Genomic DNA, 20968 nt, shown 5'->3' on the forward strand with positions numbered 1-20968 from the left:
TGGATTCACCTCAGAATTAAGCACAATTCTAGGTTTATGGGAGGCAGTTGATAAATTCTCAGTTTCTGGTAGCTTTGTTTCTCTTTCTCACAACTGGGAATCTTTCTTTCTTCCTTCCCCCTTTTCTTTATCCTTCTCTTGTTTTCTTTTCTTTTCTTTCTTTTTTTAAGTTGCTGAGCCATCCTTTATTCTTCTCTGCTCTCCTTTATTTTCTCTCCTTTCTCCATCTTATATACTAGCTTTATGCCTGACTATAAATATACTCATGAAATCACTGAGCTTAAATGCCAATCCTAATCCTTATTAGAATATTTTCCTTTAAGCATAGTTGTAAGTTTATGGAAACACATGGAATATGTACGGAATGTAGTTCAAATATACACTTTAAATCTGTGTATGATTGTTATAGGTAAAACTAGTTTTTGAATTAAAAAAATTAAAACTATACATCACCTTGCTAAAATTAAGGCAAATGAGAGTAGGTGCAGTTGAGTTTCTTTATTATGGCTGCGAAGTCTCAAGTAATGGAAGTATTTTCACTACTCAAAGTTTGTAGGCCTAAGCTTCAATGTGACTGTTACATAGTTTTGATATTAAGGTGCTAGATGTCTCTATGTTGAAATAATAGATTGCATTGATGCAACTTCACAGCACTGATTGCTTCAAGACTCCTTGATATACAAAGTAATCATTTTTTCATATAGTAGGGACTGAGTATTTAGACAGTTTTCTAAGCGTGGAGAGTATATTGAATTCAGAAGGGCCCCAGATACTAAAAGGGTATATTACGGTACCTTCAAATGGCAACAATTTACTAATAAAATGTCTATGCCAGAAAGGAACTTAAAATTTGAGTTAAATATTTCAGCTTAGGTACTGACTTTTGAACTATATATTTTCCAGTACTACCCTTTCAATGTAATCTTCTTTAATTTTAGCAAGATGAGTATCATATGGTTCATCTAGTATGTACTTCTCGGACTCCTCCCAGTTCTCCAAAATCCAGCACCACTAGAGAAAGTCATGAAGCATTGGCATCCAACAGCAATTCTGTGAGTTGTTTGTGGAGGAGTAAATGTTGAAATTTTCTGATTATCCTTTTAAGTGAAAAACAGAACAATTGGAGCTTGTGGGTTGTGAGATTGTGTTTTGAACAGCTTGAGTTAGGCATTTAAACTTGGTTTTAAGAGATCCAGTGCATAGTGTTATCCCTGGAAACTTGAGTTATTTGTTATTGAAGATCCAATCTTCAGGGGTTAAATACTAAAATACTCAGAAAACAAAGTGAAGATATGATTACATAATTTAAAATCTAGGACCAGTAAAGTTTCAGAAATATTAAAGATACTTGATATACTGTATTTTATTCAAGGTGGATTAAATTATTTAAATTTTGAGTATGCTAAATCTTCTTAAAGTAGATTGCTTGGTCAAGAATTTTATTTTTTAAAATGACTGGACTTGGGCATACATTTCAACTTCAGGAAGAAAAATTATTTCACCTAGTCAGTTCTTTCAGACTTCATTTTTCCCTTCTTATTTTTCCGTCTGCCTAAACTTGGGAATTTTTAAAATGTTGAACTTTTCAATTTAGATATACAAGTTTTAAAGACAAATTCTTTATGCTAAATTATTTTCAGTTTCCCATTAAAGTTTTATATGACACCTTTGGAGGTGAGAGAAAAGGATTGGATGAGTGGAAGGTTGCTTTAAAACTCTTGGGCAAAGAACTTACTTACTGCTAAGTATACTTCTTGTCAAGAATCTAGCCAAAACTTGAAGGAGGGGATGGATGGCAGAGGTGATAACTAGTTGAAGGATCTTTCAGTAATTATTAGTTAACTGCTTCTTTAAGAAACTAGACCCTTTGGTTGCTATATTTAATTAGTATGGCCTCCGTGGTAAGTATTTTCCAGCACTAGCTATGGGAATTTAGCTTTCATTAAATTGAAGTTTGGTTTATCAGTAATCCAAGGGTCTTTCTATGTTTCCTACCTCTCCTAAGAAGGGACAAAACATTGGCATTCAGGATATACTCTTTGGACACAGTTGTGTTGCTTCAGTTTTTGTTAAGAAAGACCCCTCCTGACTTGTCTCGTGGTTCCTCAGCCATGATTTCATGTCATTAGTATGTATATTAAGTTTTTTCAAGCTGTGTTACCAAAATCTGAAAAGTATCAAGGGAAAATTAAGTTGAATTACCCTTCATTTTTTATGGCTGAGAAATTTCAGTGGGATTTGAGAAGGTCTTAAAAATCTAGTCATGAAAGAGTTATCTAATAAGGTCAGAAAAAATTAGTTCTAACAAAATTAGGCTGTGCTGCCAAGTGGCTATGCCTTTTTTCTGTTAATTTTTTTAAAAAATGAATACCATATTGTGCTGGTCCATTTAATGAGAAATCCTGACAAAAAGGAAGCCTTTTCCAGTTTATGTCCCTAAGAATCAAACTCCCTAGTCTGATTAGGTAGATACCTACTTGGTGTCTACTTTATGTGGAATAACCTCTTAAAGAAAGCTTTGTGAGTTTGTGAAAGACCAGTGTTCTTGGCAGGCACCTTTTACCTGGCATGACTTAGGAAGATAGACATACAAAAAGACATCCAGTCAATAGGAAGGCAGTGCAGGTAAAATATAATTTTAATGAAGTTGGAAGGATGTTAAAATTGTTGAGGTGGTCTTCAAGTGGTTATATTATTTAAAGTTATTGAATCTGTGAGTTAATGACATCATCAGAACGTGAGAATTTTAAAATCCTGATTGATATCTTGTTAATTTTGTAAAATGTATTTGTTGATTTTCTGAACTCTTACTCTCATCAGAATGAAAATATCAGCCTATTATGCTGGGCACAAGATTCAAATCAGTATATTTCTAAAATTCACTTTTTGCAGAGGGATTTCATAAATACATTTTTAACAATGTGTCTCTAATCTCATGATTGCAATGAATTAAATCTCCTTGAAGAAATAATTACATTTTTGTTTGTAGAGTTCAGATCAGTCAGGATCAACAACGCCATCATCCAGTCAAGAAACCTTGTCTTTAGCTGCCAGTTCTTCCTCAGAAGGATTGAGGCAACGTACCCTTCCACAAGCACAAACCGACCCAGCACAGAGTCATCAGTTCCCCTATGTAATGCAAGGGTGAGTGAAGTCGTAGTTGTGGGCCTCTTAAAAATCTGTTACTCCCGACTTTCAGGGTAGCCCCTCTGCAATGATGAAAGTACATTGGAAATTTATTCATATTCTTCCTTATACATTTTGAGAATTAGAGGGTTAAGGAGAGCAGTGCTTTTGAAAGCTGGCCATACCTCAGAATCATCTAGGGCAGTGCTTTTCAGTCTTTAATGTTTGTGCTAATCACCTGGGGATCTTGTTAAGCTGCAATATGATTCAGTAAGTCTGATGGGCCCGAGATTCTGCATTTCCAGCAAGCTCCTAGGTGATGCTGATGCTTCTGATGCTTTGACCACACTTCGAATAGCAAGGATCTAGGTAGCTAAAAAAATTCTTTTAGTTTCACCATGGATCTACTCAAATTAGCTTTCTGGGAAGCTGATGGGTGAGTGAGGGTGTTCTTGGAAGAGTATAAGGCCCAGTAATCTGTTTTTAAAAAGTTCCACAGGTGTTTCTGATCAGCCAGACTCGGTAATAACTGAGGTAGGATAAAACTGTGATGTATTATAAAAGATAGGTTAACCGTTGCTATGGTCTTTGTTAGAGGAGTTTACTCAAGAGGCTTGCAATGGCTACGTTATATTTAGCAATTATAGCAGGCCTTTTGGATTAGGCAGTCCTAGGGGGAAATACAGCCAACAGCCACAGCACATCTTTCAGACAGCTCAAAGAGTAGGATCCTGGAGAATACGATTTGGACCTGGGTTATGTATGAAACCAAGGTATTTAACTGGGGTACTATTATTTGTTACTTTTGAAGTAAAGGAAACATGAGTAATAGGTAGTGAGATCGTTTTGTATTGCATAGCATGCTATGGTCCTGCAGTGTGTGACAGTGCTCCAGATCTATGCTTGTGAGGCTAGAAATAAGGAAATAGCTAGGACCTCACAATGGTAGAAGTGACATACCCAAGGAGTAGCCGTTGACGGCTATGTCAAACAGGATCGAGTAAACATTCAGATACTTTTTACTTAGAACTTTAAACTTAATTCAGTACTTTTTCTTTTATATTGAATTATATTTGACGTAAAACATTATGTAATTAAGGTGTACAGCAAAACTCAATTCTTTTTTTTTATGTTATGTTAATCACCATACATCATTAGTTTTTGATGTAGTGTTCCAGGATTCATTGTTTGCATATAACACCCATTCAGTCATAGATTCTTTTTTTTTTATGTTATGTTAATCACCATACATTACATCATTAGTTTTTGATGTAGTGTTCCAGGATTCATTGTTTGCGTATAACACCCAGTGCTCCATGCAGAACGTGTCCTCTTTAATACCCATCACCAGGCTAACCCATCCTCCCGTCCCCCTCCCCTCTAGAACCCTCAGTTTGCAAAACTCAATTCTTAATGTTGAAAAACAAAGCTGAGTATATAGCTTAAAATATTTTCTATCTTATGACAGTAATTCATTTCCTCTTTTTTTGCAGAATAAGACAGTTTCAGTTCCTCTCAATTTGTACAGTGATTTTACTTATTTGGTGGTAGTGCTGGAAAGTGAGAGTATAATGCGTATAATAAACCTGGAAGAATATATAATGACATGTTAATAATGATAATAAGATTTTTAACTCTTTCTCATACTTATAGTGAATATATTTTGTAATAAAACAAAACTTATAAGTTACAGGTCTTCAGAATAAGACCATAGATACCTTGAGAAAAGATTAATAATTTCTCTAAGATTAATTATTTCTCTAATAATTTCTGTTGAGGAAATCAACATGAAAGCATTCAGCTCTTAGCAATGTATTGAACAGATCAGAAAATTCTGAAATAGTGTTTATTTTGCCAAACGTAAGTATTAAAATGATGAACAATAAAATCTTTAAAGATATTACAGCTTTACTTAGGGAATCTATTACTAGATGAATAATGTTTGGTTTCAAATCAGGAAGCGGTATAGCTTAGTGACTGTACAGATTCTGGAGCCAGCTTGCCTTGGTTTGAATCTGTCTACTGACTACTAGCTTGGGCAAGGCTTTTCCCTGCTTTGCTTCAGTTAGCTCATTATCTGGAGATAGTAGTACTTATCATACAGGATTCCATTGTGGGTTAAAAGAGTTCATGTATGTAAAGCGTTTAGTGATGTGTTAGCAATTACTTACAAATTCATTCATACTTACAAGAGAATGTTGTACATTTATTCAGCAAACGGATTTGAATGAATGAATGCCAGTACTAGGTGCTGGAAAATAAATATATTTGGGAAGAGCACTTTGTGATATACAAAGCAATTTACTGAAAGTTTAATAGATTATTCAGTTTAATAATGAATATAATTCAACTTAATCTCATAGGTGTAAGTTTTTACTAATGAAGACTTTAAATCTATCTTTAAGTAGATTTTGTTTAACATAGGCCTTAGCCTTAAATGTGCAAGAGCAGTGATTTAGTGACCTTGATGAACTCACCAACAAAATATAAGCTGTGCATTCCTTTTTCAAAATTCAGTACAGCTTACATTTAACTAGTCACATGCTTTTCACCATGTAGGTTAGTGTTCTCAGTCTTTAGTGAGCTTGTTAAAATGCCTAAATCCTGGTCCCTACTCCCTGAGATTTTGAATCACTAGGTCTGGGGTGGTGTTCAGGAATTTGCCAACTTAATACTCTGGGAACCTCATGTTGAGAAATCCTAATACAGGTGATTATTTGCCCCTATCTAGGTCTTGAGGAAATATGGGAAGACCAAAGCAGTATGTGCACATCATCACATTGGCTGTCCATTTATAATGTCACATTTATAAATCCTGACTGACTGCTTTGGACTTAGTCTGTTGTGCTGTCACATTTATTTACTCTAACTCTGAAAATTACCAGTTGGGTTATAGAATACCCACTGTTTTGTACATCAGTTTTTTCTCCCTGAAATATTAACAGCTTTGTTTTATAATTAACAAAAACAAAACCTACTCATTGTACCCTTCCATATTGTCTGGTTTTTTTAGAAGTAAAAATTGCTGGGGCGCTTGGATGGCTTAGTTGGTTAAGCGTCTGATTCTTGATTTTGGCTCAGGTCATGATCTTAGGGTTGTGAGATGCAGCCCTTTGTCGGCCTCTGTGCTGGGCATGGAGCCTGCTTAAGATTCTCTCTCCCTCTGCACCCCCCCCAAAAAGTAAAAATTGCTTATAGCTCATCACCTAGAAATAACTATTATTAATATTTTTGTAATATCTTTTCACTTTTCTAAGTAAACTTTTTATTTTTTTATTTTTTTTTAAAGATTTTATTTATTTATTCATGAGAGAGAGAGAGAGGCAGAGGCAGAGGGAGAAGCAGGCTCCCTGGAAAGCAGGAAGGCAGGGAGCCCGATGCGGGTCTCGATCCCAGGACCTTGGGATCATGACCTGAGCCGAAGGCAGACGCTTAACTGACTGAGCCACTCAGGTGCCCTAAGTAAACTTTTTAAATAAAAAATAATACTATTACATTTTGTAAACCTTTTTTAAAAATATAATTTAGCCAGGACATATTTCCAGTTCAAATATAAATCTACCACATTTAAAGTCTTGAGACACATGGCGTTCTGGATGAGTTCTTATATTCACACCAGTGTTTTTTAGACTTTGGTTCAGCATTCATTTAGGGTGATTTAGCTCTGGAGGAGAGTTGGGGGTGGGGATAAAGAGCAGGGACAAAGACCATTAGAGCCAGTGCCCAAACAGCAAAATAAAAGCCCTGCAGCTAACCAGGAAGTTCAAAGACCAACTATTGTTATTTGAACATGAACACGCTTACAAGGCCCTTAATCCCCTTCCCGCCACCCCAAGCAGCTTATCGAAATACTCCCTGCGCATGTGTGTAGTTCTCCTGAGAGAAGATCCAAGAAGTACAAGTTTCTCTAGTTGTTTATGTTCCGGTAGTGCCTTAGTTTAACATCCTGGTTGGCTACCCCTTAGTCGTCTTCTGTACCCACTTCTTGTTTGAAACAGCCTTTGTTCAGCACTTTGCCAATCGTATTCTTATTATGCACCACCCAGTTCAAAGCCCATTCTTTCCAGGGAGACTACTTTGATGCACACAGGACATTTTCTTTTCCCAGCATTACCTCTGTATGTCTCAGCATCTGGTGTCCCTTTATTTAAGAAAGTTTAAGATTTTTCATTATGTGGATATGCCAGTTTGCTCACTCCTCTATCGATGAGGAATGTCATTAGTTGGTTTTACTACATAATGACCTCAAAATCTCAGTGGCTTACAACAACACACTTCATTTTTCTTGTTCACGAATCTTGTTAGTCACTCGGGACAGCTCTGCCTCAGGCTGTAGGTTGAGTTCTGGTCTGTTTCATGTTTCTCATTCTTTGGACTAGAAACTCCCTAGGACAGGTTCTTCTTATGACAAATGACAGGAACACAAGAGGGGAAGCTAACCCCTGAGCACACTTACAACCTCTGCATGTGTCACATTCACTAACGTTCCGTTAGCCAAAACAAGTCACATGGCCGTGCTCAATAGCATTGAGGTATTGCCAGGTTACCAGTGGTGTGCTGGTAAATGCTTACCAACTGGCTGTTCCCGCGGGGAGGGGGCATAAAGCTGATTTGTAGCATTTGCTGATTTGTCTGGTGTTAAGTACTTTCACCACGGCTGATTTCAAGATATCAAGGGTTGGCTCACAAAATTCCTGAACTTGAGCTTTGTGAGTCAATATTAGCTGGCATAAGCCAGCTTTGCCCCTGTATGCCAGACAGTATGCATGTATAATCCTGTTATAGAAGAGTGAAGAATTGGGGCAATATTCTATCATAAGTGTTTGGGTTGTTTAATTTCTTCCCACTAAACCTCACTACAATCAGTATTCTTAAATAGTATTTATTTATATGTTAGCAGTTATTCTTTTAGGATAAGTTGTAAGAAGGGGAATTCCTGGGTCAAAGTGTTTCTTAAGACTTTTTGAGGCCCTTAGGGACGCCTGGGTGGCTCAGTTGGTTAAGCAACTGCCTTCGGCTCAGGTCATGATCCTGGAGTCCCGGGATCGAGTCCCACATCGGGCTCCCTGCTCGGCAGGGAGTCTGCTTCTCCCTCTGACCCTCCCCCCTCTCGTGCTCTCTCTCTCTCTCTCATTCTCTCTCAAATAAATAAATAAAAATATTTAAAAAAAAAAAAAAAGACTTTTTGAGGCCCTTAAAGACCATTGCAAAATTGCAGTGAAGAAAAGTTGTACCAGTTTATTCTCCCAGTAACAGTTGTTAAAGAGTCTGATACCCCATACAAATATGTACTTGCCAATGTGATAAATTGGAATGTTCCTGTTTTAATTTGAGTCACGATAAAGAGACATTCTTTTTGTTTTGTTTTGTGAAATACTTATTTGTTGGTGTGTTGCTGTTTTCCGAAATTCATTTGTGACAGTTCTTTATCTAAAAGAATATTAATAGTACTTATAGAGCACTTAGCACAAGCTCGGCATTGTGTTAAACACTTACACATGCTATAATTCAGTGCTGTACATTGACTTTTACATCAACTCTGTGGTCTTGGTACTTTTTTCTCCCATTTTATAGACGAGAAGGAGGCTTAAAGGCTCTGAGCTTGCCTAAGTTCACAGAAGTAGTCAGCAGCAGAACTAGAACTCAAATCCATATCTCACTTGAAAGTCTGTGTTCTTAACAGTCTTGTTGAAGTGACTATTTTGTCGTTTATTTTAGTAGGTTGCCATTTGTATTTTGACTTCATTTATAATGGTGTTTCTCTCCTCTCTGCCCTCCCATTTAAAACTTTATTCTAGTCAGATCTACTGATCAGATTTTAAGTATTGGTGACTGAGTAAGCAAATCTGTTTCTTTGAGGACACTGTGACTTTCTTCAGTAAAAGTTTACCTTATAATTTGTTATATGCTGGACACTGAAGACAGGAAGATGAATTATGTACTTGCCCTCAATGGAAGTAGGTTAGATAGACAGATTACCATCTGCTGATGTGTTATCATGGTCTTGAAAAAAGTTTTGCAGGAGCCTGGAGAAGGAAGTGACTGTCTCTGCTTAGAGGAGTGGGGAGGGCTTTGTAGATGGTAGTGTTTGAGCTGATTTTAAGGGAAGTTCAGCAGGTAGAACAAAGCAAGTGTGGAGAGTCTTGAGAAGGCATATTCTGGGAGTAAGGTGGGGATTCCCTGCAGTTGGTACATCTTGGTGTGGAGTGGTAAGGGAAATGGGGCTGATTTCACAGGTTTTTTTTGAAAGAATTTGTTCCTGAATTTTGAAGTTTCCAGTTCCTTTTATCTTCTCTCCTTTGTAATTCCTAACTTTAAAAAACGTACTAATGAGTGTTTCTTGGTATAGCTCTCAAGTATTTGTTTGTGAATGACAGTCTTTCAAGTTCTTGGTTTTTGTCATGATCTCTGTTGTACTCAACCATTTCCATGTGTTCCTGTGAATGTCCCTCACCCCTTTTTTCTGTTGTTTAGTTTTTATCAAATAGTACTAACTGGTATAGTCTGTCTGAAAAGGAAAACAAAAACTGTTAGAACTTGTGCCATCAAATGATTTCCTCCTGCAGGTATATAACCGCAGTTTCCTCACCAAATTGGTTATACTTTTTAAACATTCACAAGTACAGAAAATATTATAATGAACCCCCATTTACCTAACACCCAGCTTCAACAACTGTTAACCATTCTTTCTCTATTCCCTCTTGTTCCTCCTTTTTTTTCTTGGGCTCGAGTATTTTCAAAGCAAAACCTAGATACCCTCTCATTTCATCTGTAAATACTGGGTATCTGTCACAGATAGGACAGATACGGACTATAAGAAAATGTTAATCAAAATACCAGTAGAATACTCAGAAATTCTTTAATATCATCAAATACCCTATTCATATTCAGTTTTTCCTGATTATCTCAAATGTCTCTTCTAGTTGTCTTGATTGAATCAGTATTCAGAGGGTGACAGATTACATTTAGTTGATGTTTCTTAAAGCTCTTCTAATCCTTTACTCCCACCTCCCCCTCTCTTTTTAAAATTTTAATAATGTTTATTTTTTATTTTATAGCTAATAGTTGCTATGTTTTTAACAATATTGCTAATATAAAATATCATTTGTGTAGGACAGAGATGTGAAATTTTTCCCCATATTTTGTATTTCTTTAAGTTAATTCTCAGAAGCTGAATTACTTGGGCGGTTGGGTAAAAGTGAACATTTTTAAAGATATTTAATTTTGTAAAATTGTTTTGTAAAGCCTTATTCCAGTTCATCCTGTTAGCAGTGAAATCAATTATTGCCAATTGTACATTAACAGTCTTTTGAATATCATATTAAAAATTCATGAATTTGTTATTGAGTCTTGTCTCATTCTGGTTAGACCCAGCTTATATCAGCTAAAGATAAAATTCAAGTAATATGAAGAAAAGGAAAGTTAGCAAGTACACAAATTCTGCATTTACTCATATGTTTATCCCTATAGTTGTCTTGATATATGTGAATTTCTACAAATCTCATATCGCACACTTTGGAGTTGTATTCAGATTTAGGGATAAAGGACAGTAAAAATAAAAATAGCTAACATTTATTGAGTATAGACTAACAATCTTATGAGGAAGAGTCTATTATTAGCTCCATTTTAGAGGCAAGGAAACTGAGGCATAGAGAACTTAAGTATGACCTTCCACAAATTTTATTGAGTTAATAGACATTTAACCTACTTTAAGAATGCATGTATAAATATGTTCTGCCAGTCTTGGTTTTTTAACTAAAAAAAAAATTTTACAGATTTTTATAATGTTTTTTATTTTATAGCTAATAGATGCTATGTTTTTAATAATATTACTAATATAAAATATCATTTCGGTAGGCTCCCCATTCCTCAAAATATTTTGTCGTGAAGTATATTTTAGGGCTTTTGGTTCTTAAGGAGAATGTACTTAAAATGTAATTAAAAGTATTTTTGGCCTTTTCTGCTGAAATGGGAAGATAGCAAAATGTTCAGGCTTGCCACACATTTTGTGGGTGACTTGCTTTATTTTCTTATTAAGATTGGGCTGAAATGTTAGTTGTTCTATAATTTGGGGCCTGGGTCATCCTGTATAAACCATAATATCTTATTTGAAGAATGTTGAAAAATAAGTATTTTTCTTTTCAGTATGATTTAGTGTATTTTGTCAACGGTGGCTTATACTTAAGAAATGAAAATTCCAAGAAATGCTTTCAACTTCTAGAGCATGAAAAGACATTTCTTTTATCTGTGTATTGCAGAAATGTGGACAACCAGCTTCCTGGGCAAGCTATTCCAGCTGGATTCCCAGTGTACCCCGCTTTCAGCCCCCTGCAGATGCTGTGGTGGCAACAGATGTATGCTCATCAGTATTACATGCAATAGTAAGTTAATTTGAGTTCGTTTTTTTTTTTTCTTTTTGCTTAGTGTGCTACTTGCTTTATTTTCTTTTTCATCCTAGGTAAGTTGATATGGGATTCCATTTACTGATGTGTTTTATTGGTTTTTAAAAAATTACTATGAGAATGAATTTGCCAACATTTCAGCAGATAACTTTCTTTTAAATGATTTGGCTAAAGAGAAAAGGGTTCACATCCAGTTCACATCAGCTAAACCTATTCTCTGTTTCTCCCTCTCTCTCCTAATTACATTTAGCAGTATTGAGATGCTTTCTTTAATGTAACATTTTATCTACTTAAGAGGAGAAAACTTAGGAAAGTTTCACTGGAAGGCAGCAAATCTACATGAAGAGATAGGATGCTAAATGAAAGGGAATCCTATGTCAGGAAGATTCATGTTGACATAAGGCTAATAATATGCTTTCTGGACTGTCAGCATTTTAGTAAGTCTTGCTTCTGGTCAGCATGGATCGTAGCACCGAGCATAGCTTCTCAGCCTTCATTCTTCTGGACTTCTATGTATTCATTTAACATTTCTAGCTTCTCTTTAATGTTCTCTTGTTTCTGTGATTTTGTTATCCTCTTCATTCTTTCTGTTTTTCTGATCACTCATTTTGTGTCCTTGATGGCTCATTTTCCCCCTTCTTCTAAATGGTAACATTGCTTGTTTAGTTAGACAGAAATTTGTGTACTTGCCATGTACCTTATGACAATCTGGTAATGAAGACAGGATTCAGTCCTAGGCCAGTCCTCTTGAATTTTTTTCTTCTGTGGCCTTAGTCATTAGCTCTCTGTGGATGACCCCTTTTCTTTATCTCCTGTGCTTCATCCTGGTTGCTGGAAGATTTCCCTAGGGAAATTTGCCTTTCCTTTAAATTCAGGATGTCTCAAATTTGACACCACTGTCCTCTTAAATGTGTTCTCCTTCCTGACTTGTCAGTGACACAGTCTCCTCTTATTCATCCTCCAGGCTCTTAACCTTAATCAGCTTTGACTCTGCCTTCAGTTGTCCCTGAACACAACAGTTTACCAAGATGAGTTAATAGGTTGTTTCTAACTTTTGTTCTTCCCCTATGTCTTCCTTTCAATATTTTGCCCAGATCTTTTCGCATTTTGGACCTACTTTACTGCAATTGTTCTTTCTCCTTTTGGATTCTTTACTATATTTCATCCTGCTGCTGCCAGGTTAACGTGCTTAACACAGAATTGAGCCAGTCATTCCCCATCCTCCCAAATACCTCATGGTTCCCTTGCCTACAGTGTGAAGTCTGTATCCTTATCCTTACTCCAGACCTTACCCCATAAAGCTGATGTGCTTTATGAACCTCATACCCTAATGTTCTCTTGCATGATCCCTTGGCTGCAGACAGGCTATTTGTACCTTACCTATTGCTGTGGTCATAGTTACCATCTGAGTGACTGCTTTGTGCTTAGTACTGTGCTAGATGCTAGATGCTTTACACCCCTTGTCTCATTTATAACTCCTGAGAACTGTGTAAGATAAGTGGGGCTTATTGTAGCTTGTTATAAATTATACGCTATTATGTACATTATTTAACTTCTGAGCCTCAAGTTCTCTCCTTTAATGAAATATAACTCACCTATGAATCAGAATACCCGTGAGGTAGGATGTGTTTTGGAAACTAAAAAGCCCCCTACAGATACAAGGTATTAGCATACTGAATTAAATGGGCTTTTGTAGCCTGGGAAACTTCTGTTTTGCTATCCTGATTTATAAACATTTTATTGTAAAAAAATTTCAGCATGCAAAAAGATAGAATAGTGAAATGAATCCCTGTGTACTCATCACCCAGCCTCAACATTTATCAAATCATGGCATTCTTGTTCTAGAACTTGCCCCTCCTGTGCGGGATCATTTAAAGCAAATCCCAGATATATTATCTTTTTACTGGAAGCCTCATATAGGAAAATTTATTCTTTCAAGCAATCAAATTATAAGCAAACTTCAGGAACACAATTCTTCATAGGTTTACGAGTACCTATTCCAGTGGTTCCCAGATGGAGTTCCCAAAAGTCAGGATTGGGGTTGGGGGGTTGTTATCTGGGATCTAGTTAATATCTTAAAACACAAATACAAATCATTTATCACTAACAATGGACACACAGGGTAATGATCAATTTACATTTTTAGACATATTTTTCAAAAAATGGCTCTAAGGGAGAGGTGGTGGGTGCGGTGGTAGTCATCCCACGTAGAAAAACAAAAGGGGCCATTAGTGAAAAGATTTGGAAAAAGATTTGGTCATTACGTTATAAAGTAATTTAATGAAAGAGAGAAAGATAATGATTACCATGGCCTTCTTATGTCTTCCACCTCTCCCCTACCATCTTAGACTGTGAGGCTAAGGGAGCATCCTTTCCTGAGCTACTCTCTCCTACTGTCAGTCTTGACCTCACTTTTCCACTGGGATTCATGCTTACCTAAGAAATGTGGTACCAGAGTTGTGATATTCCATGTTGGGTTTATGAAAAATACATATGGCTCCCCAAGGAAGTTCTACAAAATACAAGAGTATGATAAAGTTTTTTTTTCTTCTTAATATTTATTTTGGTGAATATTTCAGTCAAGCTGCAGTTTCAGCTCAGGCCACATCAAATGCCAACCCAGCTCAGCCTGCCGCTTCACAGCCTCTAAATCTGGCACGTGTTCCTGGAGAAGAACCCCCACCAGCTCCAAACCTAGTGGCCCAAGAAAATCGACCCATGAATGAGAATGTTCAGATGAATGCACAGGGAGGTCCAGTGCTAAATGAAGAAGACTTCAATCGAGACTGGCTAGACTGGATGTACACGTTCTCACGAGCTGCAATTCTCCTTAGCATTGTATACTTCTATTCTTCTTTTAGTCGGTTTATCATGGTAATGGGAGCCATGCTACTGGTTTATTTGTGAGTGATGCTTGTTAACTTTTTGTGGTTTCTTTTAATTACTTTCTAAAAATGTTCACGGAATTTGGCATGTAGTAGTCTGTCATGACTGTTGAGTGAAGGAATAGGAGTTTTGGACTCCAGATATCTAGCACCAAAAGCAAAGTAGGTTATGTTGAGTAAATATGTTTATCAGAATGGTCTACAAGCAGATTTTTCTTTTACCGTCTTTCATAATAAAAAATTATTAATTCATTTAGACATGCTCTGTCAATTATTTAGAACTTGAAGTGTCTGATGCACTATTGCATAAGGATATTCTTTTTAGTTATAGTTATCATTAGTAAGACCTATAGGAATAGGTCAGACTTCTTTTCCTAAGTAGACTTTTTCTTGCCCACCTTTACCCCAAGAGGCAAAGAAATACATAGTTGAATTTCATTTTGAAAAATAGTGGAAAAGATGTTATGACTCTCAATATGTTAGGACATTAAGATAGCTAAGTTAGATCTTAAGATATCTAGCATAGAACCAGCAAAGCCCATGATAGATTTTTTAGACTTAAGTCAATTCCTGTTTTGCTGTCATTGCTTTGAGAGGGGCAGTTCTTGGTCCTAAGTAGGAAATTTGGTCTTTTTATTTATTATAGTTGAAATAATTATTCTGTTGTAGGACACTGTTTTAAAGCGTTACAAATAAAAACAGTTGAGACTTCTTTTCTTTTCTCTTTATTTTACTGCACAGACACCAAGCTGGATGGTTTCCTTTTAGGCAAGAAGGTCGTCAGCAACAGGCTCCCAACAATAATGCCGAAGTTAACAATGATGGGCAAAATGCAAACAACCTAGAACTTGAAGAAATGGTATGCTAATGAGGCTTTTGTATATTTCAAATATAGATGTTCCTCAGCAGTGTAAGAAACCAACATGATAAAAGAATCTTGGGGCGTTCCACAAGTTTTTGTGGAATGGCACGTGAAGAAAAGTTAACATATAAATTGTGTGATTTTATCTGGGAGAACTTAGAATATAATACTGAATCAGTCATATATTTGAATTAAGTAGGGGGCACGTGGGTGGCTTCGTCAGTTAAGTGTCTGACTCTTGATTTTGGCTCATGTCATGATCTCAGGGTCGTGAGATAGAGCCCTGTGTTGGGCTGTGCACTCAGGGGGGAGCCTGCCTAAGATTCTCTCTCTCTCTCTCCCTCTCCCTCCCCCCCACGCCCCCCCTCTCTCCCCCTCTCCCCTTCTCTCCCTCTCTCCCTCTGCTCCTCCCCCATGCTCGTGCTCTCTCTCTCTCTCAAAAAAAAAAAAAAAAACCAAAAAACAACCACAAAAAGAATTAAGCAGGAAGAATTAACATTATTCTTCCTGAAAATAGCCTAGAAAGAAAGTTATGCACATGGTGAGAATTTATTGTATTAAATTGGCAGTTATCCCTTTGAACTTGAACACTGAGGAATTTATCAATTTTGGATTTAACAAAGATTTCTGATGACCAGATATGTACCACTTCCTTATTACATGCTCATATTCCTTTTCTGTAGGGAAGAATTTAATTCTGTCTTTTTCTGTCATGAGTTAATGCTAACTTCAAATCCCTTAGGAGTATGTTTCTTGTTTTGTTTGAAAGGAGCGTCTTATGGATGATGGGCTTGAAGATGAGAGTGGAGAAGACGCAGGTGAAGACGCCGGTGCAGTTCAAAGGCCTGGATTAATGGCGTCAGCTTGGTCTTTTATCACCACCTTCTTTACTTCACTGATACCAGAGGGGCCTCCCCAGGTTGCCAATTAGACCTGAAAAACTGTGCCAGCTACAAAGGAGGGTCTGACTTTAGGAAAGTGTTTTTAAATAACAGTGCAATTTCAAAAAAATTTATTACTTTCTTTTCATCATCATGTACAGAGGTGTTTTTTTCTTTAAGCTTCTCATGCATATGAATATTTTAAGCACAAATGGACTACTAAATGTGTGATTTCTTTTTTAAGATCCTAACAGAACATAGTATAACAATATTGGTCTTCCAGGTTTTGTTAATTTCAATTATGTATATTACATCAAGGCAGATCTATTTGTGTGTCTTATTTCTTTAAAGAGCTGCTTCCCATATAAATGTCTATAGCCAACAGCCCAGCCCTTCAGTGTATAATTTGAATAAATATATCTATTTTCTGTGAATTATCCTGAAAGTTTTAAACAGAATGACCTCATAGTTTTTAATAAAGAATATTATTTACCTAAAATGTGCTAGCAGCATCTTGCCCAGCCATAAAGCAATAAACTTCTCAATAATCTTAATTTTAACATTTGGATAAATAATGGAAACTTTCTATTTTAAGGGCATGTATCCCATCAATTGGAATTAGTACCTTCAAAAAAAGGCAGCTCTTCAATGGAATTAATAGTGATATAAATGTTTGAGACAGGCAGGACTTTTATAAAATACGCTGGAAATTGCTCCCTGTAATTTTTTTAAATAAAAGGTCAATTATGGTAAACTGTCTTACGGGGTATTTGTTCAGACCTTTCAGTAATGTACCCATTACATGTAAAAATCTATGTAAATTTCAATAGTTGTTGGAAAATCTTGCTGAAGTCTTCCAGGTCATTTTCACCTCTTTGTGTTCCAGATGGGTATCTCTTAGTTCTCAGTCTGAAACCTTGATAGTCTATTTAAAAATCCCTGTGAAAGCCAATTCAGTATTTTATAAGAAAAGAGTAAGTTTCTCAGGGGGTAGCTAAAAATTAAAATTGGACAAATGAGGATAGGAGAACTCAGTGTGCAAGAACTTGATCTCACATGAAATGTATTATAAAGTTATATGTGGTACTGGTCTGGTAATATATGATTAGATAATAGAACAAAATAGAAGATTAAGAAAACAAATGATTTTCTAAGTTGTTTACTTATAATGATAAAAGTGACATTTCAAGGGATAACTGGTTAACTCTTTGAAAAGTAAAGTTAGGTTTGTTTATAGATGTCAGTCAAGATATCATGATTCAGTATGAGCAGTTGAACATGCAACTACTAACAGAAAATGTAGATGAATACTTCTATAATAATTGGGGTTACAAAATGCCTTTATGGCAGAATCCCTAAAAGAAAAGGTTGCTATGTATATAATATTTTGACATACATAATTAAAAGGCAAACAATTAGGGGAAAAAAGATTAAAACGATAATAATAAGTCCTAAATTTTGTTAAAAGAAGACAATATCCCAGTAGGAAATGGGCAGGATAATCTCTAGTCAGGTTGGGCTGGGTGGCTTACACAACAAACATTTATTTCTCCCAGTTTTTGAGGCTGAGAAGTCCAAGATCAAGGTGCTGGCAGATTCTGTGTCTGGTGAAGGCCCTTTTCTTGGGTAGATGGTCATCTTGCTGTATTCTCACACGGCAGAGAACAGAGCAGAAACACACTCTCTCTCATCTCTTCTTACAAGGGCACTGATCCTGTTCCTGAGAGCTCTGCCGTCATGCCCTAATTACCTCCCAAAGACCCCACCTCCTAATACTATCACATTGGGGGCTGGGATTTCAACATGAATTTGGGGTTGGAGAGACACACAAACATTATGTCTGTAACAGATACAAATATGGGCAATAAATATGAAAACAGATGCAATGAGTCCCAAGGTTAAAACTATCAAATTATTAAAATAATACTCAATGTAGGTGAAGCTGTAGGGGAATATAAAATAGTATATAGCCTTTCCAGCAAGTATCAAATTTTCAAAGTGTGTACAGAATCATTCAGGGTCATCTTATTGTTCCTGGAATAAAAATCAGGTTCCTTAACATGTTTACAAAGTTCTGAAAGGTTGCCTTGCACCCTCTCAATCTCTGCTCACCATTAATGCCTCTCTTTTAGCTAGGCTGGTCTTCTAATTCCAGTACTCTCTCCTTCCAGCCCCAGGACTTTTAAAATTGTTCTTTTTGCTTGGAACACAGAGACTCTTCCTTTTTTTCCTTTTTTTTTTTTTTTTTCCTTGTTAACATTTACTAATCATTCATGAGATCTCAGCTGATGGCCAGTTCTGTAGAGAAGCTTTTCCCTGGTAGCACTGTTCTTTGCAGATTACACCAGTGCAGTTTACATTTATTTCCTTTTGTCTCTCCCACAAGATACGAGGGCTATGAGGTTGGGAACATATTTATGCTCATTATAATATCCCTAGTCCTAGAAGAGTGCACAGCTATTAGTTCAATACTGAATGAGTGATTGAAAATGTACCTATCCTTTGAATCAGCAAAAGTTTGAAAGGGTATGGTGCATGTGTGAGATTTAGCTTTTAAGATATTGCACTGTTTTAACAGGAAAGAATTAGAACTGATAGATATCCAACTGGGTGAGCTTTGGTACATTTGTATACTGTTTGGATCACAATTAGGGATGGCTTGTTTCAGGGCTGATGGAGTGAGTGCATCCAGAGGGAGGGTCTGGATTTTAACCTGGGAGCTAAATAAATAAACTGTCAAAGCTGTAAGAAATGCTTCATGGGTCATATCCTAAACCAGAATGGTTGGGTAGGGTAAGAATGCAGAGATAATTATGAGACAGATTAATCTTTCTTCTTTTGGGAGCTAGAGATGGGAGAATTGGAGCCATAGAATTCATAGAGGGGAACAGCATTGTAGGGGACACCCATGTGGAAGAAATGAACAGGTCTCTGTATCCTAGCCGCAGATTGGGGCTAAGGAGAAAAATGTTAGTCACAGACGCCCCCTCTAAAGATTCTAAGAACAGTGGAATGTGTTGCTGGATTTTAATGATTTTCACTACATTATTAATTCCCTCATGTTAGGCTCACTTTTGGTAAGACTTTGTCAAAACCTACAGCCCAGTGTCAGCTGTGCTTTAGAGGATTAAGGGAGGAGCTGTGTCCATACTGGGGCCAGATGGTGCCTAGGGGGCTGTGGTAGCTTGGAGATGGTTTCCAGATGGCAAAAGAGCAGCACAGAAGCCCAGACACTGGTCTGTAGGCCAAATGCTGACTAGCAACAGCCAGGATGGATTTGTGGGATATAAACACTTCCTAGGACTTCTGTTCCTTACACGTCACAATAAAGACTAGAATTTGTACAGCCAAGCAGTATGGGCGAGAGGGTCGGATTATGTTAGGTGGGTAAAAGGAAAGGGTGATCCTCAGGACTGGAGAGTTGGAGACAGTTCTTGCCGTAGTTTGGTGGCATTGTTCAGTGCCACCATCCCTCATTATTCTAACTGGTTTTTCTGGCTCCATCATCACTATTGAAATTTGGCTTTTCAAATGAGGGGAGAAAAGACCATGTTTGGATCCTCATTTGTACAGTCCCAGTGGCTATTTTTGCTTCATTGTGGAAAGACTAAGGTGTGCTGATTTATAGATCAGCTTTCGATAAGTCTGGTATAAATCAGACCGTCAGGCCTGTCATATCTGGAATTGCGTTGCTGTGTCTGCAAAACTGCACCAAGCTCTGGAATGTGGTGTTCTCAATGACAGAGTATTTCCTGGAGTCCCAGCGTGGCTGGACTCACCACCCCACGTGGCATCATGTGCTCTAACTGTAACCGGGAAAGTGAAATAAACTGGCCGCGTGGTGAGTACAAAACATGCTTCTGGTATTTTATATCTTACATAAATATAGTTTGGATGTTTCAATATTTCAACAATTAAAAGCACTTTAAACATTTTTTTGAAAATTTTTTATGTGGTAGGAACGTCGAACGTGAGATCTCTATTAACAGATTTTTAAGTGTACAATACAGTAACACTTAAAAACATTTAAGACATTTAAAATGATGCTTCTTGAATTTAAGTGTTGCCTCTTATTAAAATACTATGGAATCTTTGAAATAAAGCCTTTTCTTACAAAGAGAGCCCAGAATAATTAGGGTTCTTGTTCCTTAGCACCTGGAGCTTCTCTGTGCCCAGGAGTCATAGTAAGCAGAAAGCTTTTCCCAGCACAATGAGGGCTCAGCCCTAATATCGGGAGGACAGCGAAAGATCTGTCTCCCTTTCCCAGAGCAAACCTTGGTGGTTACTGTCTCTCATTACACTTAGATACACCCTCGAGGCCATAGCCTAGGAGGGCTAATTTCATGAGTCTTCTTGCCAAAGCTTACTTCCTTGATCCTGCTGCTAAATTCTGACTCTCTCACTCCAATTGATCTACTTTCCAAAATGAACACACGAATGCCTGCGTAAACTATTTCATGCGGTGCAGTGAGCCATTCTATCCAAGGGTCCCAAAGCCATTGCTATGAAAGTTGGAAAAATTAAGATCTGTGTTGGGTCTTTAGCAGTTACAACCCTCACAGAGGGTGCTGTTTTGTGTTAATTTACATAATTAATGATAAAAATTATTATAGTACTTTGAAAACTGTTATCACTAACATTTGAGTAACATTTCAATATTTGCTACATTCCTGGCACTGTGCTCTACCTGCATCTAAAAAAAATCCTTAAAATAGCTCAAGGTAGGTGCTACTGTTACTTCTGTTTTTCCAGATAAGGACACTAAGACTCAAAGAAGTTAAATAGCTCACCTAAGTTCACATAGCTAGTAAG

General features: G+C 36.9%; 1 protein-coding gene across 1 annotated transcript in view; it reads left to right on the top strand.

The window, feature by feature from the left end:
• The window catches only part of HERPUD2 (HERPUD family member 2), a 33226-nt gene extending 13222 nt beyond the window's left edge, over positions 1–20004 (top strand). The window contains exons 4-9 of the mRNA XM_032401788.1: positions 939–1052; positions 2990–3144; positions 11385–11507; positions 14108–14431; positions 15155–15272; positions 16045–20004. Of these exons, the coding sequence (XP_032257679.1) occupies positions 939–1052; positions 2990–3144; positions 11385–11507; positions 14108–14431; positions 15155–15272; positions 16045–16206 (996 nt within the window). The 3' untranslated portion in view covers positions 16207–20004. The remainder of the gene's footprint in view (positions 1–938; positions 1053–2989; positions 3145–11384; positions 11508–14107; positions 14432–15154; positions 15273–16044) is intronic.
• The last annotated feature ends 964 nt before the right edge of the window (positions 20005–20968 follow it).

This window comes from Phoca vitulina, unplaced genomic scaffold, assembly GCF_004348235.1.
Source record: "Phoca vitulina isolate PV1807 unplaced genomic scaffold, GSC_HSeal_1.0 scaffold4, whole genome shotgun sequence".
Lineage (NCBI taxonomy): Eukaryota > Metazoa > Chordata > Mammalia > Carnivora > Phocidae > Phoca > Phoca vitulina.